Source organism: Chiloscyllium plagiosum, chromosome 36, assembly GCF_004010195.1.
Source record: "Chiloscyllium plagiosum isolate BGI_BamShark_2017 chromosome 36, ASM401019v2, whole genome shotgun sequence".
Classification (NCBI taxonomy): domain Eukaryota; kingdom Metazoa; phylum Chordata; class Chondrichthyes; order Orectolobiformes; family Hemiscylliidae; genus Chiloscyllium; species Chiloscyllium plagiosum.
In genome coordinates this window covers 28,228,673-28,248,172 of record NC_057745.1, presented here as the reverse complement: position 1 = coordinate 28,248,172, position 19,500 = coordinate 28,228,673, and the positions used below count along the sequence as shown (strand labels likewise).

Below are 19,500 nucleotides of genomic sequence, written 5' to 3'. Positions count from 1 at the left end.
ATATGAATAGGAAGGGTTTGGAGGGATATGGGCCGGGTGCTGGCAGGTGGGACTAGATTGGGTTGGGATATCTGGTCGGCATGGACAGGTTGGACTGAAGGGTCTGTTTCCATGCAGTACATGTCTATGACTCTATGTGCGTGTGACTTTCCAGAAACTACCCTTCAGTGGATAACAGTTTCTGGGTTGACTGAAGAACGGTGTAAGTAAGTACAATCAGGGGCTCAAATACATATATGAAAATCATATAGAATATGAATAATTTGGGACACACCACAACTGCCATACTGCCTTCTGGATTTAGATCCTGTACCTTTCCTACCACACAAATTAACCATCATATGCCTGCGCATTGTCAGTGATAGGCTGTTTTTTTGGATATCACCTTTCCCAACTTGTGTCCTCCAGTTGTTACTGAAGTTTTCTTTTAAAGGTATTGGATACAATAGTTTGGCCATGGAAATTGTTTCCGGTTGCACATACGTTTTCTACCAGAAAAACATATATAATTTAACTTAAATTAGCTATTATGTGAAGTTGAGGTGCAAGCAACCAACAGGTCTGTTTCAGTTCTGGAATGTTTGTCCATTATTTTACAGTGACAACATCCAACACGCACATTTATGACCTTCGCTGTAGTGATTATGCTTAGCTGTCACTGTCGTGATTACACTTTGCCATCTTGTTCTTCCTATTGTTTTGGAGTTTGATTCTCAGCTTCAACCACGGAGTAATTCGCTCAGAATAACCACCGCAAGCTACTATCTGTCTCTTGGACAATCATAGAAGAAGAATCTTACAGCAGACAGGGAGGATATTTGTGACTGCCCCAGCCATCCAGTTTAGCCAAGCTTTGCCATCAGAACCTTGCACATTAAACCTCTATAACCACAACTGCCTTTCCAAACTGCTGATGGAATCTGATTTCACCACTGTTTCAAATCGTCTATTTTGACTCTTAACAACCGTCTGTGTGAAAACATTTCTCCTCTAGTCGACCTTTGTTCTATGCTTTAAAAAACTAATTTGTTGAGGGGATGCATTTGTCCCTCACCCATAGTTACCTTTAGGAAGGTGGTGGTGAGCTGCCTTCTTGAACTGCTGCAGTCCATTTGGTGTAAGTAGACTCACAATGACCTTCGGAGGGAGTTCCAGGATTTTGACCCAGTGACTGCAAAGATCCAGTGCTAGAGGACACAGGTCTTCCGATTTATTCTATCCAAGCTACTCAAAATTTGAACAAATCTGATACGCCTTCCCTTAACTTTCTGTGCTCTGAGGATAGCACTGACCACTTCTCCAGTATCTCCACTTTGCTGAATTTTCTCATCCCAGGAATTATCCTGGTAAATCTCCTCTGTATCTGCTTTAGGCCCAGAATGATGCATAACACACCAGTTGAAGCTAAACAGTGATGTCAAAGATCTATGGCTACCCTGGAGTTTGCAGGAATTAAAGCATAGTTTAAAAATTATGAAACTCAGAACATGTGAGATTTGCAGCACCTAGTCAGTTAAAAAATATCATTGACTTTGAGGCTGCCTTCTTCGAGTACATGATTGCACTCTACAACCGAGTTGGCTAAACAACCAACTTTTTCCTTGAAGATGCTGTACTTCCTGCAAAGCCTGATGAGAACGATTAGGCATGAGGGTTCAAATTTTCAAAACCAGTTCCTGAGCCCTGTATGGAGTTTGTCCATATGTGGGACTATTTAGTCAGCTGCAGTACATGGCAAGATCACTTGTCACTGTTTTATAAGGGAAACACATTGCTGTTTAATGTGACAGTCATATAATTATGTATAGGGCATTATTTCTGTTGGAGGCAAGAGATTTTAGCCAGGAGAGGGGTCACATGGTGGTTATCCTTCCTGAATGGTCCATTTTCCTTGATTGTACTCAGCCTCAGATTTTCTTAAGCGCAATGATCAAAGCCTCCTTAACCCCCATTGAACAATAGTCTGCATATTCAGCTGGCAAACTGAGTATAATTAGCAGACATTGGCTTATTTTAAAAGCCATACTGTGACCCAGGAGCATTATTTTAAAACATGGAAAACAGTGCTCGCTCAATTCAAATAAAGTGGTAATGCTTTCATTGTGCTACAAAACTGACTACATTTGGGGTAGAAATCTGCACTTAAGTCGTTCCTGGTTTGCAGGCATTGTTAGTGTTCACGTCATTGGCTGCAGCAATGTGTCTTAAGCATTCCCCCTTAACGGAGTTGATGAGATAAAACAGCACTGTGCACTTGGAGGGGAAGGAAAAATAGCCAGCAGTTGCTAATCTTGCCAAACAGAGATACCAAGGGATTACACTTTTGTAATCACATTGAATCCTTCTCACCAGCAAATCAGCTCAGAGTGCTATAGCAAAATGTTCTGCAGCTGCAACCAGAACAGATCGAAACCTCAACAGTTCTGGAGCAAGTCGGCAGCTTTGCAGGGAAGTAAATAACGGCGCAGAACATAATAGCCCAGACCATTTGAAAACAGATGTGTTGTGCTGGTTGTGGTTTTATGACTGTGCAGGGCCATCTGGGGAGGAGAACTAGTAATTTTCATTTAATGCAAATTAGCAATAGTACAAATTTTACATTAGGTTACAACTTCTAAGCACGTGCTTTTTTTTATATATTTGTCAGGGTATGTACATTTTATACAACATAAATCTCCACAGCACTGATACATGTCATTCAGCCCATTGAAGCCAGACTCGCCACTGTTTCTGATTGGACATTGCAATTGGACAGAGTCCACAGCCCACAGTCATGATGCTGCCTGATCATTTAAATGGGTTTACTGTGTCCTTTTCTGCATGTCTGAGCAGGGAAGTGAAAAGGTATCCATGAGATAAAGGTTTTGCTGTAAGTCATTCCAAAATAAATTTTGATCCAAGGAGCGGCCACTGTTGGTACACTATGACACAAGGCAGAGTCACAAGCTTTCTGACATTGCACTGGAGGTCTCAGCTCATTAGGTGAAGGAACTAATGTCACCTGTCAACTTCAAACAAACTCCACACAATCACTGCAAATGTAACAGGGTCAAGAAGCCATGATTGTCTGTACTCAGAGTCTAGCCAAGATCTGGATTTAGTGCCACATAAAGTTCAACAACCTCATCTGGTCGTCAAGGTCAGAGGTCACTTTGCAAGGCCATCTGCAGTTTCCCTCACTGTCAGTTGGCAACCAGTTACCAGGCAAGAAGCAACCACTGGGGCAGCATCAGCTCTGGGTCAGGAAAAGACTCGTGGAAACAGGTGCTGAGGCAATGGGTGAGGGCAACTCATCAGCTTTGGTACTTGTAAATTTGGTTTGGATTGTTTGTTTTGTTGTGGCTTTAATTTTACCATTAAGGGCCAAGTGTTGATCAGTAACAGAGCAAAACTAATATCTGGGACTGTGGATGAATGGGAAATTGGGGTCTCGTTGACTGATGTTGCTGTTAGGTGAGTCTACCATGTACAGCCCAATCACAGAGTATTATGAGTGTTACAGTGCAGAAGGAGGTAATTTGACTCATTGTGCCCCCATTAAATGAGCACCAACACCCAGTGCCAATCTCCTGCTTTTTCCATATCCTTACACATTATTTTTATTCAAATCATTATCCAATGCCCTCTAGAATGCCTCAATTCAATTTGCCTCTATCACACTTTCAGGCAGTGCATTCCACATCCTAACAACTCGCTGCGGGAAAATGTTAATCCGTCCTTTAGCCTTGCTTCTTTTGCAGATCACTTTAAATCCATGCCCTCTTGTTCTTGTTCCTTTTATGAATGGGAACACGTTGACTCACATGGCTCTGCCCACCCTGCTCATTGATTTTGAGAACTTCTATCAGATCTTCACTTTGCCTTCTCCTCTCCAACAAGAACAATCCCAGCTCCTTCAACCTAATATATGGTAACTTACTGTTACTTGTGTTTCTGAAAATACAGTAAAATGTGTATAAGTCACCAGAAATTGGAGCCATTTTAATTACACAAATTATAAGAAGAAATAATTCACACAAAGTTGAGACAGATATCCTTTGTTCCATCTATGGCTTCTTGATTTCTTAAGTGGCTACGGGAGGCTGCCTGACCCTGAAGTTAGAACATAGAACATAGAATATAGAAGAATACAGCGCAGTACAGGCCCTTCGGCCCTCGATGTTGCGCCGATCCAAGCCCACCTAACCTACACTAGCCCACTATCCTCCATATGCCTATCTAATGCCCGCTTAAATTCCCATAATGAGGGAGAGTCCACCACTGCTACTGGCAGGGCATTCCACGAACTCACGACTCGCTGAGTAAAGAACCTACCCCTAACATCTGTCCTATACCTACCCCCCCTTAATTTAAAGTTCATCATCCCTGACACCATTCTAGTAAACCCATTGTACGTTCTCTCCCAATGTGTTCACTTCCTTCCTATAATATGGTGTCCAGTGACTTATACACTTTCAGCATCACCTCCTTGCTCTGTATAGCTGGAGGTATGAACTGTACACTTATGATGGTGAGATAGAATCGTTGAATTGCTCCAGCGTGGAGGCAGGCCATTCGGTCCATTGAGTCCACACCAATCCTCCGAAGAATATCCCACCCAGACCCACTGCCCAACCCTATCATCCTGTTTCCCATGGCTAATCCACCAAGCCAACATATCTCTGGAGACCATGGGAAATTTAGCATGACCAATCTAACTAGCCTGTACATCTGGACTGTGGGAGGAAACCCACACAGATGCAGGGAGAATGTACTAACTCCACATGGACAGTCGCTAGAGGCTGGAATTGAACCCAGTTCCCTAGTGCTGTGAAACAGTAGTGCTAACCACTGAGCAACCGTGCTGCCAAAGAGATGGGTGCAGCCTGCAGTACAACACCACAAATCTTGTTGTGTGCTCCATTGAGTATCTGCCAGAATCCTCCCAGGCTGGCACAGTGGAAGCATGGGTTATGCAGGGAGAAAGATGTTGGTGATCAGAGCCAAAAGGTGTGGCGCTAGAAAAACACAGCCAGTCAGGCAGCATCTGAGGAACAGGTGGGTCAACGTTTTGAGCATAAGCTCTTCATCCTGCTGCTTGATCAGCTGTGCTTTTCCAGCATGGGTTATGCAGCCCATGATCTGCTCTATCTCATCATCATTTCATGTGGCAACACTGCTTTCATCATAGGCACTAGAGTCCAGAGCCATGTCATCAAAGGATAGCTCTAGAGCCACCCTCTGGCTTGTCATGGTGATGACTGAATCTAATTGTGACTGGCTTTAGGATGCTGGGTGTTGACCTGCTTCATAGTGTCACACATAAAAATAGATGTTGAGAGAATGGAATTCATTTTGTTTGTGGCACATCTCAGAGTCGACATGTACATTCTCAAAGAGATGGATATGCAGCTGGAATTATCAGGAGGCCTGGCTACCACATGACACCGGATGTTTACTTTGGCTGCCTCTCTCTGGGAGTAAGATATATTCAGCTGTCTCTCAGATAACTGACCCTCAGGCCTGGGCTTTCACGCCAAGGCAGATGTGGAACATGTGGAAAATGCCCCTATCTGAGGAGGAACATCCCTGAATAGCTGGATGTACAATCCAGGGGTGGTGTTATGACAGTGCTTGCTGGAGTTATGTCCATTAACTCCTGAAACAGTGGTGAGACCCCATGCTTTTTATGGATCTAGTTTTACTTCTGCTATTCTTCTCTTGTCCCCATTGTATTTTATGACAACGTTATCACCTTGTCCCATTAAAGAAATCTGAGCTCTTTCAGTCTCTCTGCTCATCTATTTCTTTATATAACTATATATTATATTATGATAATATATATTATTATATAATATAAACAAAATGCACCAATGTACTGCATTTTAATGATTGCTACTGCTGTTATGCAGGTAGCAAAATATGGCAGCCTTTTGGCGCTTTGCAAGTTCCACTAAACAATAAATGAAACGTAAGCTTTTGTCCAAAGACACCAAAGTCATGAGTGTTTTTTTTAACCTTTGACAGTTGTCAGAGCAATGTACAGGAAGTTGGAAGTGAGGCGGTAGTATTTATAGTGGGCATCAAAGAAAATGCCTTTGAGCTTCTCAGCATCTAATTAAGGAAATGTTTGTCCATTCGATACTAGACATTGGACACAGTCTTGTAATTTAGCAAAAGTGTAGGAATTGAGAGGGATGGTGGCAAGATGCTGCAGGGTGTTGTCAGCTGGGTATAAAAGCTGTTATATAAGGTTACTGTAGAATCTGTCTTTCTCAATGGAATGTATCTTAGTTGAGAGTTCTGAAATAGTTTCATAAATGTCCGGAATTGCTTACTGTCCTGCATTTTAATCAATTTTCTCAGTCTTCTTTGGCCAATTTTGACTTCATATCTCTGTAAGAATCTTTATTTAAGTGGAAAAGACTTGTTCCTTTACAACAGAATCAAACACCAGAAATATCATTTATCATACAGACTGACCTCTACTTTAGCAAGTTTATAAGACAGAGTCATGGAGACCTACAGCACAGAGACAGGCCCTTTGGCCCAAACTTCTCCATGCCGACCAAAATGTCCAACCTCGCTAACCCCATTTCCCTGCACTTGGCCCATATCCTTTCTAAATCCTATCCATGTATTTGTCCAAATGCCTTTTAAATGTTGCTAATGAACCTGCCTTAACCAGCTCTGCTGGCAGCTCATTCCAGATCCGTACCACCCGTGGTAAAAAAGTTGCCTCTCAGGTTCCCTTTTATTCTTTCCCCTCTTACCTTCAACTGATGCCCTCTGGTCCTTGATTCCCCAACCCTCAGAAAAAGCCTGAGTGCATTCACCCTATCCATGCCTCTCACGGTCTTGTACATGTCCGTAAGATTTCCCCGCATCAGTTTTGCGTGCTCTAAAGAAAAAAGTCTGAGCTTGTCCAACCTCTCCCTATAACTCAGACCATTGAGTCCTGGCAATATCCTTGTAAATTTCTTCTGCATTCTTTCCAGTTTAATAACATCCTTCCTCTAGCAAAACTGAACACAATATTCTTAAGTGTGGCCTCACCAAAATACTGTATAAGTGCAACATAACTTCCCAATCTCTATACTGAGTGCCCTGACTGATGAAGGCCAGTGTGCCAAAAGCCTCCTTCACTGCCCTGTCTACCTGGGACTCCAGTTTCATAGAACCATGCACCTGAACTCTAAGATCCCTCTGTTCCATTACACTCCTTAAGGCCCAACCATTCACCATGAAACTCCTGCTTTGATTTGACTTTCTAAAATGCAAGATCTCACACTTATTGATATTAAACTCTATTTGACAGCTCTTGGCCCATTTCCCCAGCTGATCAAGGTCCTGCTGCAATTTCTGACAACCTTCCTCACTGTCCACGATATTGCCAATTTTAATACCATCAGCAAGCTTACTAATCATGCCTGTACATTCTCATCCAAGTCATTGATATCGATAATAAACAGCAATGACCCCAGTACCGACCTGAGGCACTCCACTAGTCACAGGCTTCCAGATTGGCAAGCATCCTTCCACTATTACCCTCTGCTTCCTACCATCAAGCCAATTGTGTATCCAATTTTCCAGAGTCAAGAGTGTGGTGCTGGAAAGACACAGCAGTTCAGGCAGCATCTGAGGAACAAAAGAATTGACGTTTCGGGCATAGGCTCGTCACCAGGAATCTTATGCCCGAAACATCAATTCTCCTGCTCCTTGTTTGCTGCCTGACCTGCTGTGCTTTTCCAGCACCACACTCTCGACTCTGATCTCCAGCATCTGCAGTCCTCACTTTCTCCTATCCAATTTGCCAGCTCTCCCTGGATTCCATGCGATCTAACATTCCAGAGCAGCCTACCATGTGGAACCTTATCAAAAGCCTTAGTGAAATCCATATAGATGACATCTACCGCCCTGCCCGTGTCAACCTTCCTGGTCACTTCAACAAAGAACTCTAACAAATTTGTGAGGCATAATCTCCCATACAGAGAAGGAGAAAGTGAGGACTGTAGATGCTGGAGGAGATCAGAGTCGAAACGTGTGGCACTGGAAAAACACAGCAGGTCAGGCAGCATCTGAGAAGCAGGAAAATCGACGTTTGGGCATTCCTGATGAAGTGCTTATGCCCAAAACATTGATTCTCCTGCTCCTCGGATGCTGCCTAACCTGCTGCGCTTTTCCAGTGCCACACTTTTCGACTATGATCTCCCTTGCACAAAGCCATGCTGACTATTCCTAATCAAACCCTGTCTTTCTAAATGCATGTGTATCTTATCTCTCAGAATCTTCTCAAGTAACTTACCTACCACAGATGTTAAGCTTACTGGTGTATAGTTCCCAAGTTTTTCTTTGCAGCCCTTCTTGAATAATGGCACAACATCTGTGGCTAACGATGATGCAAAATATCAGACAGGGACCCCGCAATTTCTTCTCTAGCCTCTTGCAGTGTTCTTGGATATATCTGGTCAGGACCAGAGATTTATCCACCTTCATACATTCTAATACATCCAACACCTCCTCTACTATAATATGAACTGTCCTCAAGACATCACCACAAACTTCCCCACATCTTCGTGTCTTTCTCCATGGTAAACACAGAGGAGAAATATTCATTGAGGACCCTGCCCATTTCCTGCGGTTCTACACCTACATGTCCACTTTGGTCCTTGAGGGGTCCTATTGTCTCTCTAGTTATTCTTTTTACTTTAATATACTTAAAGAATCTCTTTGGATTCACCCTAATCTTCTCAGCCAAGGCTATCTTGTGTCCCATTTTGCCCTCATGACTTCCTCCTATATTCCCTGTATACCTCCAAGGATTCCTAGCTGCTTGTACATGAGCCACGCCTCCTTTTTGCTGGTCAAAGCCTCAATATCTCTTGTCTCCCAGGGTTCCCTATTCCTGCCAGCCTTGCCCTTCACCCTCACAGGATCATACAGACCTTGACCTCTAGCTATCTCACTTTTAAAGGCCTCCCACTTGCTGGAGATCCCTTTGTCTGCAAATAAACTACTCCAATGAACCCTGCAAACTCCTGTCTAATTCCATCAACATTCCTTGCCCCAATTTAGAACTTGAACATGTGGATGAATTCTATCCCTCTCCATAACTATTTAAAATTAATGGTCATTGATCCCAAAGTGCTCCCCCATTGTCACCCCGTCACCTGTCCTGCCCTATTTCCCCAGAGTAGGACTCTCGATATACTGCTTGAGGAAACTTCCCTAAATGCACTTAACAAATTCCACCCCATCTAAACCATTCAGACTCCAGCAGTCCCAGTCTATATTTGGAAAATTAAACTATGACACCCTATTGCTCCTGCAAGTCACCCTGCATTTTGTTCCTTTAATTTCCAATGACTATTTGGGGGCCTATAGTACAACCCCAATAACATCACCATCCCCTTCTTATTTCTTAGCTGCACCCACAAAGCCTCACTGGATGATCTTTCAGTTATTTCATCGCTGACCACTACTGTGATACTCACTTTAATGAAAAATGCAACCCTACCTCCCCTCTTTCCACCATCTCTGTCCCACCTAAAGCTCCTATACCCTGGCACAATAAGCTGCCAGTCCTGTCCCTCCCTTAACCGTGTTTCTGTCATGGCTATAATATCCCAGTCCCACATACCTATCCACACCCTGAGTTCATTGGCCTTACCTGTCAGCCTTCTTGCATTGAAATAGATGGAATTAATCAAACAGGCATTCCTTTCTCCCTGTCATGTTCCAGCCTGACCTGTCTCTTCACTTTACTATTTCTGATTGCTGTATCTCCGTCCTGCCTCGTACCTGCCTCCCTGCTGTTGAGGATCCTACCCCTCTCCAGTTCAGGGGCAACCCATCCCTCTTGAACAGACCACCTCGGACCCAGAAAAGATCCCAATGATCTAAAAAGCCCTTCCCTTTGCACCAATGTTTTAGCCATGCATTCATCTGCCACATCCTCCTGCTCTTAGCTGCACTACCACATGGCACTGGAAACAATCTGGAGATTACCACCAATGGGCTCCTGGTTTCTAACTTTTTTCCAAGTTCTCTATAATCACTCCACAGGACGTCATCCCTATTTCTACAGGTGTCATTTGTGCCAACGTGCACAATGACTTATGGCTAAATGCAGAGGTATGGTATTGTACGGTCGCAATTGTAGAGCTGTTCCTATCACCAGTTCCATTTAGGCATGAGAAGAAATTAGCTGCCTAAAACACAAAGCATACTTTTACATAATATACAATGTTCTACATTATAAATCATCTAACAACCCAAAATGCGGCACAGCATTAACCCACTGTGTTGTTGCTGCCTCCCTGCATCAATCTGCATTTTCAATCTTCACCCTTGACTTTACTAATTGGAGTTGCCAAGCTGTCCGTACAACAGCTCTCTATGCTGTGTTAGCTTGTCATATAACAGCAATGTGCAAATTCTGGTATCCAGCCTGTGGGTCTGGGAATACTGGATGTCCAGCCGTGGGCCTGGGAATACTGGATGTCCAGCCTGTGGGCCTGGGAATACTGGATGTCTAGCCTGTGGGCCTGGGAATACTGGATGTCCAGCCTGTGGGTCTGGAAATGCCAGATGTCCAGCCTGTGGGCCTGGGAATCCTGGATGTCCAGCCTGTGGGTCTGGACATGCTGGATGTCCAGCCGTGGGCCTGGGAATCTAGATGTCCAGCCTGTGGATCTGGGAATACTGGATGTCTAGCCGTGGGTCTGGGAATACTGGATGTCCAGTTTGTGGGTCTGGAAATGCCGGATGTCCAGCCTGTGGGTCTGGGAATACTGGAAGCCCAGCCTGTGGTCTGGAAATGCCGGATGTCTAGCCTGTTGGTCTGGGAATGCTGGATGTCCAGCCTGTGGGTCTGGGAATACTGGATGTCCAGCCTGTGGGTCTGGGAATACTGGATGTCCAATCTGTGGGTCTGGGAATACTGGAAATCCAGCCTGTGGGTCTGGGAATACTGGAAATCCAGCCTGTGGGTCTGGGAATACTGGACGCTGCTTTACTCATGACAAACACAAAAACAGAAATTGTTGAAAAATCTCAGTGGCTCTGGCAACATCTGTGGTGAGAAATCCGAGTTAACGTTTCATGTCCAGTGGCCCTTCCACAGTTTCTGAAACATTAACACTGATTTTTCTCCTGATGCTGCTAGACCTGCTGAGCTTTTCCAGCAATTTCTGTTTCTGTAAGGGAGGACAAATTTGTTTTTTATGCGGAAGATAAGGTGGTGGGAGGGCATAAGGAGTAAACAATAGAGCCCAAAGAGAGAGAAAAGCAGTTGGACTGAAAAAGGAGTGGACAACAGTCAGTCTAGGAAAACGAATGGCTGTTAATGGGGACTGTGAATGGCTAACAACGAGCAGTGTGTAATAGCAGACTGTGTGACAACAAGACCCGGCGTGGGGGTTGGAATAAGGACATGGGAGAAGGTGCCTTAAGCCCTAAAGTTGTTGCACTCGATATTGAATCCGGAATGCTGTAGAGTTCCCACGTGGAAAATGAGTGCTGTTCTTCCAGCTTGTGCTGAGCTTCGCTGGAGTACTGCGGCAAGCCTGAGACAGAAGGCAGAAGGTTGCTTCCTTCACTTGTGACCCTAAGTTGTGTTGGTTTCATTGTCTCTTTTGGGATGAATCTGTAGTTGCTGCTCAACTCAAAGCTGTTTTCATCCCTGTGAACTAGGCACATATAGACACAGATTTTTAGGTTTGCTTTATTGAGGTAATGCAATTCACATTGTACAACAAGTAAATCCATGGGAATTGGAGCTTCCACAATGCGAAGGTTCAGTACAATAAGTGGGAGCTGTGCTTGGTGATGCTATAGAATTAACGTTGCCTCATTCTTAGATCTAAATAGGCTACTTGCAGACTTGACAGCTAATGCCCATTAAATTAAATTGAAAGATGGTGTGCATGCTGCTGTTAATTACTATTCCAAATCAAAACAAGTAAAATTATTGGAGGGTTTCCTACCTTCATATTATGGATTGCTTTCTGAAGTGGTATTCTCCTTAGCAATTGCATCCATTCTAAAGTTTATAAAGAAATACCCAGAAATTCTGCAATTAGGACTTCAACAAACTAATTTTCATGCAAAGGTATGGCTTGGTATTTCATATACGTTGCAGAAATTTATCAGGATTTTGACTTGAGTTAATTGACAGTTCTAATACGTAGATCTTTGTAAGTCTGAGTTTTTGTTGGTTTATTAATCTACATAGCTCATTTTAGAGCTAGATTCCAGTCATTCTAATCTTGTGCACATGAATAAATTTAATTAGGACTCCTGCCCGAGAAGTTGCATTTGGCAATGTTGGAGAGAAACATATAGATTTAAGCAAACAAAGCAGGCAGTAGAATGTGTCTGGAAACCACATGCAAGCAGCTGGCGTGGGCAGAAGTGGAAGTGGGCATATCTTTGCTCCCACCCAGATCCGTCATTTTGATAATATTTCCGCCAGTGTGTGGTGAGGATGTCCGTATTCAGGAGCTTTCTGGACTGGGCTGGACCACCAGAGCAGTCATCGCTACTGGAACTGCAGCCTGTCCCCAATGGTGACTGACATGGAATTAAACTGCAATTTCCTCACAGAAACAGGCAGGTCAGCCCCACTAGTTTTCTGTGCTCTACACCAGCCACCTCTCAGTCTGCTTCAATTAGTTGTTTATTAATGATGAGAATTGACCACATTTACATACCCAAAGAGAGAAATACTGGTGTGGGGTGGAGGGCTTGGGGGGAACGTCACAGAGACTAGGCTGAGGCAAGCAGAAAAGAGGTTGGACAGAGAACATCAAAGCACGTTAATGGGAAGGTCCTTCAGTGGAAGGGGTGGCCCATAAAGGATGCAGTCACATCATACCGTATGCTCTGCCCCCTCCCCCGATGCCCACCATGTGCTGGGGTCCCCACCTGGGGACGATATGCTCACTTCCACTTCCTGGATTAGTGGTGCTGGAAGAGCACAGCAATTGAGGCAGCATCCGAGGAGCAGTAAAATCAACGTTTGGGCAAAAGCCCTTCATCAGGAATCAACTGCCTGTGAGAGAGAGCAGCAGAGTCAGCAAATAACCTATAAGTGGACAATAATAGACCACTGAAATGTTGCAATTGGCATTAAAACAGCTGGGCGCTGCTCAGCGTTTGTATTGTTGTGGCTGGGCAGAAGGATTGGCATCAGAAAAGGTAGCCATAGCATTGTATAGACTCCATATACCTGCCAGCATGTCCACATGGGAAGTAATATTTTGCCGACAGCACCTGTTCGTATATCTTCAGTGAAATCTCCAGCTCTCAGACTCCCCAGCACAAAGAGATACCACACATATTTGAATCAAGTCCCTTATAACCAATTTCCCAACTTGGCTTCCTTTTCCTCACAGAACAGTTGGAGGAATACAGCAGCTGAAAAACAGCCTCATTCTCCTTCTTTATTCGTTCTTTGCGTGATAGCAGGACACTGATAATCATGTCTCAAACCACAGCCAAGTGGTCAGACTTCCTACTCCGGCTAGAGGAAAGCCCCTGAGTCTACACTGGGCAAAATTGGCATTGGGCCCCATTCTGTTGACATTGGTCTGATCCATATAAGAGGCATTTAAGTAACTGCCCCTTTCTCATGATCCCACAAGGGACAAATGAGGAATCAATGCAGAGGTTTACATATTACAAGCACTCATTAGTAGATTATTCAAAGCAACCACAGGAGTTGAATTGAATTGAAATGAATTGAATTTATTGTCACGTGTACCGAGGCACAGCGAAAACCTTTGTCTTGCAAGCAATAGAGGCAGAGCAGAGAGTTAGGTAGCATTAATAAGTAAATAATAGGTAAACAGTGGCAAAAACAAAAACACAGGTACAGCCAAATGTTAAGAGTTTGAGAGTCCATTCAGTATTCTAACAACAGTAGGGTAGAAACTGTTTTAAAACTGGCTGGTGCGAGTATTCAGGCATCTGTACCTTCTCCTCAATAGTAGAGGTTGTAGAAAAGCATCGCCAGGGTGGGATGGATCTTTGAGAATGCTGGCGGCCTTTCCTTGACAGTGGGCCTGATAGATGGATTCTATAGATGGGAGGTTGGCCTTTGTGATTGTCCAGGCTGAGTTCACCACTCTCTGTAACGTCTCCGATCTTGAATGGTACAGTTGCCATTCCAGGTAGTGATACATCCAGACAGAATGCCCTCATTGACGCACATATGAGAATTGGCAAGTCACCGTCATGCCAAATTTCCTCAGCTTCACAGGAAGAAGAGACGTTGTTGGGCCTTTGTAACCAGTGTGTCCACATGAAGAGTCCAAGAAAGCTGACCACTCCCAGGAGTTTAACACTCTTCACTCTTTCCACCTCTGTGCTGTTAATGTGTAGGGGGGGCATGAGTAACATCCCGCCAGAAGTCAATTATGAGTTCCATGGTTTTGTCGGCATTGTTCGCAATGCACCATTTTTCCAGGTCTTCCACCTCCTGTCAATTTTTTAAGTTTCAGGTGTTTTTTGTTCAAAGTGATGAATTATAAATTGTTACCTGAGCCATGTATAAATTAGCCATGTAGAAATTTAGGGAGATAAACGTGTGGCTAACGAAGTGATGCACGATAAAGGGGTTTCATTTTTGGGTACCATTGGGGCAGGTTCCACCTGAGCTGATCTGGGACCAGGGTCCTAGCGGAAAGGCTAGCCAGAATGGTCACAAGGACTTTAAGCGAATTAAATGGAGGGAGGACTCGGGAGAGGTTATTAAAAGTTTCCAGAACAAGTAAAAGGACAGAGAGTATTGAAAGGGTCAGAAACCTAACTTCAGGCCCAGCAGATAAGGAGACAACACTGAGAAGGGGGGAGGGTAATCAATGCAGGACTGAGGGTCTTGTATTTTAATGCACACAGTAGAGGAAAGAAAGTAAATGACCTTGTAGCACAGGTTGAAATTGGCAGGCACCATGTTGTTAACAAGGGAATCAGGTCTAGGAACCAAATACTCAAGGAAAGGTGTCCTAGAGCAAGGACAGGTAGATGACTAGAGGAGGAGGGATTGCCTTGTTAGTAAGAAATTAAATTAAATTGATCATAAGAATTGATTTAGGGTTGGAAGATGTAGAATTTATGTGGGTAGAGAAACCACAAAGGAAAAAAAAGACCCTGATGGGAGTGGTGTACAATAATCCGAGCAGTAGTCAGGAGGTGGGGGCAGAAAAAAACCAGGAAATAGAAAAGGCATGGAAAGAAGGCATGATTACGATAATCATGGGGAGTTTTCAACATGCAGATGGACTGGGAAAATGAGGTTGGTAGCGGATCCCAAGAAAAGAAATTTGAGGAATGATGGCAATTTGGTTTTTTTTGGAGCAGGTTGAACCCAGTATGGGAACAGGCAATTCTGGATTAGGTGATGTGAAACAAGGCAGATTTGATTAGGGAATGTAAGGTAAAGGAACCCTAAGGAGACTGTGACCATAATATGATAGAATTCACCTGACGTTTGACAGGGAGAAGCTGGAATCACATGTAATGGTATTAAAATTGAGTAGAGGTAATTATATAGACATGAGGGAGGAGCTGGCCAGAGTTGATTGAAGAGGAGCTGAGTGGGGAAGATGGCAGAGCAGCAATGGCTGGAATTTCTGGGATAATTCAGGAGGCACAGCGGAAATTCATCTCAAAGAAGAAGGAACATTCTCAGGGAAGGATGAGATAGCTATGAATGACAAGGGAAGGGGGGAATCAGCGTAAAAAACAAAAGAAAAAGCACACTGTGTTGAAGATTAGTGGGAAGCCAGAGGATTGCAAAGCCTTTAAAAACCAGCAAAACACCAGCAACAAAGGGGAGAAGATGAAATATGAGGGTAAGCTAGCTAGTAATGTAAAAGAAGATTGCAAGAGATCTTTAGATACATAAAAGATATATTGATGTTTAAAAAATAAGAGTGGACATAGGACCACTGGAAAAATGAGGCTGGAGAAGTAGTAATGAGGTACATAGAAATGACGGAGGGGCTGAATTGGTAACTGGCATTTGTTTTCACAATGGAAGACACCAGCAGCATACCAAAACTTCAAGAGAGTCAAGGGGCAGAGATGAGTTTAGTGGTCATCACTAAGGAGAAGGTGCTGGGGAAGCTGAAACGTCTGAAGGCGGATAAATCACCAGGATCAGATGGACTACACCCCAGGGTTCTGAAGTAGCTCGCTGAGGAGATTGTGGAGGCATTGGTGGTGATCCTTCAGGAATCACTGGAGTCAGGGAGGGTCACAGAGGACTAGAAAGTGGCAAATTACAATTCCTGCTTAAGAAGGGAGGGAGGCAGAAGACAGGAAATAATAGGCTGGTTAGCCTGACCTCAGTCATTGGCAAGATGTCAGAGTCCATTATTAAGGACGAGATTACAGAGTACTTGGAAATGCGTAGTAAAATTGGACTGAGTCAGCGTGACTTCATCAAAGAAAGGTTGTGCCTGACAAAAATCTGTTAAAATTCTTTCTAGTGGCAACAAGCCAGTTAGACAAAGGAGATCCAATGAGTGTGATCTATTTGGATTTCCAGAAGGCCTTTGACAAAGGGCCACACAGGAAGTTGCTAAATCTAAAGATTTAAAGGTCCAAGCTAGATCTTTCAGGAAGTAAGTGATAACTCACTTCTACACATGAATGATAGTAGAATTTGGAACTCACTTCCAAAACTGATATTATATTAAATGTAAATCACATATCTACATTGAAACACTTTAGTTAAGAGATACAAGTGTGTGGGTGGCAATGTGGAGTTAGGTGCAGATCATTCATAGTCCCAGGGAATGATGGACCAGATTCAAAGGGTTGAATGGGCTACTCGTATTCCGAGATTCCTTGTTGCACTCACTCTCTGTTGTTTGCAAAATGATTAATATGATCAGAAACAATCAAACACCAGCCTCAACATGCTGATTTTTGAATACTGACTGGTTGCTTTGTTATAGAGGAGCAACAGCAATAGAACTAGCCTGTGGATTGGGATTATATTCACTGGAGTAGGATCATTTTATTCCATTGAATTTTCTGCACAGGAAACACCAATTCAGCCCAACTAGATTAGGCGTAGGTTTCTTTTAAAAAAAAACACTTCTACACCAGCCGTTAGCCACCTGCTTCAACTACCAATTAACATTGATCACTTTAGACTCAATTTTACACATTTTTTTATCATTTCAAATGAAAATCCAATGCATGGCAGGAAAATTGATGTCAGTAAAGTTTTGGTCACGTTACTTCAGCAGGAGTCATAGATGTTAGCGAGTTTTGAGAAGATTTGTATCTCAGTTTGAGATTCTGGATGTACTGGAGAGAAAAAGAGCAGGAAATGACATCACCAACCCAAAGAAACCCAAACATATAAATAGAAAGTACAAAACATCAGCAGTGCTTCGTCTGGAGGCTCACTGAAAATATACCTAGTATGGTGACAAAACATCTGAAAATGAACCTTCCAGCTCAGCGAGCAAACCAACATCCAGGTGTCATAGAATTGTACAGCACAGAAACAGACCCTTTCGTCCAACCTGTCCATGCTGACTAGATATCCAAAATTAAGTCTCGTCCCATTTGCCAGCATTTGGCTCATATCCCTCTAAACCCTTCATGTACCCATCACTCTTGATTAAGTATTGATGGATTGCAATGTGTTGCTGACTATCTACGGGAAATTTCAAATGTGACTGCTAGACTGACTTAATGTTAGTGGCGTGATTATTGAAGGTGAAACATTTTCCTAAAATATGCTGAGAAAAACTGCACACATTTAATCCCTCGATCATACAAGCAACATCCATAAGCCAGCAGTTGAAAGATACTTGGATCCAGAGCTACAATGTTTGCCAAAATACAAGTTTCATTGCGAGGGTGAAATACAGTGATCTTTCCAACAATTTTGCTCTATAAAACCTGAAGAGTTTCCTCATAATAGGAAACGTGATGCATACTCAGTGGTTTCTTGTATCATGACATAAGAAAATATTTTTATAAAAGATGGCAATGAATCCCACAATCTGCATCAACCCCTGTTATGTTTTGACTGGTATCTTAAATGCTAGCGCACCAATTGCCACTCTGGACAAACTAATGAGTTGTAATGACAGACTTGGCCTGGAAGTTGAATAAGCACATTTTCCATTATTTAATGCTTGGAATACATTAAAGTCAATGTTACACAAAACGGTGTTGTGTTAATGTGTGGTGACATTTCATTCTCTCTCTATTTCCAGTCCATTCGCTGCACACTGGTGAACTGTAACTGCGAGTGCTTTCAAGCCGGGAAGATTAACATTCGTCAATGTGACCACTGTAAGCATGGATGGGTGGTACATGGTAAGGACTACTGGAGATTTGACAGTGACATGCCAAGGCAATACTGGGGAGCCAACTGAACGATTTCCATAGAGTCTGTACAGTGTGGAAGCATTTGGCCCATCGAGGGTGGCACAGTGGTTAGCACTGCTGCCTCACAGCGCCAGGGACCCGGGCTCAATTCCCGCCTCGGGCAACTGTCTGTGTGGAGTTTGCACATTCTCCCCGTGTCTGCGTGGGTTTCCTCTGGGTGCTCCGGTTTCCTCCCACAGTCCAAAGATGTGCAGGTCAGGTGAAATGGCCGTGCTAAATTGCCCGTAATGTTAGGTGCATTAGTCAGGGGTATATGTAGGGGAATGCGTCTGGGTGGGTTGCTCTTTGGAGGGTCGGTGTGGACTTGTTGGGCCGAAGGGCCTGTTTCCACACTGTAGGTAATCTAATCTAACTTCTACACTCAGCCTCCGAACAGCTTCTCACCCAGACTCAAACCCCTACCCTAACCCTGTAACCATGCACTGCCCTCTCAAACCTACCTAGTCTTGCAATTTATCATTGTCAGCCCATGTAACCTGCACAGCTTTGGATTGTGGGAGGAAACCGGAGCACGCAGACATGGGAAGAACATGTAACCTCCTCACAGACAGTTTCCGGATGGTGGAATCAAACCCAGGTCGTGGCGCTGAGAGGCAGCAGTGCTAACCACTGTGCCACCCATCCTGTTGGCAATTTTCTGATGTTATGCATTGTAATGATTAGATTACTTACAGTGTGGAAACAGGCCCTTTGGCCCAACAAGTCCACACCGACCCGCCGAAGCGCACCCACCCAGACCCATCACCCTACATTTACCCCTTCACCTAACACTATGGGCAATTTAGCATGGCCAATTAACCTAACCTGCACATTTGTGGACTGTGGGAGGAAACTGGAGCACCCGGAGGAAACCCATGCAGACACGGGGAGAATGTGCAAACTCCACACAGGAAAAAGTGAGGACTGCAGATGCTGGAGATCAGAGCTGAAAATGTGTTGCTGGAAAAGCGCAGCAGGTCAGGCAGCATCCAAGGAACAGGAGAATCGACGTTTCGGGTATAAGCCCTTCTTCAGGAATGAGGCCTGAAGAATGGCTTATGCCCGAAACGTCGATTCTCCTGTTCCCTGGATGCTGCCTGGCCTGATGCTAGGTGCCAT

At 43.9% G+C, this 19,500-nt stretch overlaps 1 protein-coding gene across 1 annotated transcript in view; it reads left to right on the top strand.

Annotated features, from left to right (window-relative positions):
• The window catches only part of bnc1 (basonuclin 1), a 122,505-nt gene that overhangs the window by 49,032 nt on the left and 53,973 nt on the right, over positions 1-19,500 (top strand). Inside the window, exon 2 of the mRNA XM_043677583.1 lies at positions 18,228-18,330. Within this exon, the coding sequence (XP_043533518.1) occupies positions 18,228-18,330 (103 nt within the window). The remainder of the gene's footprint in view (positions 1-18,227; positions 18,331-19,500) is intronic.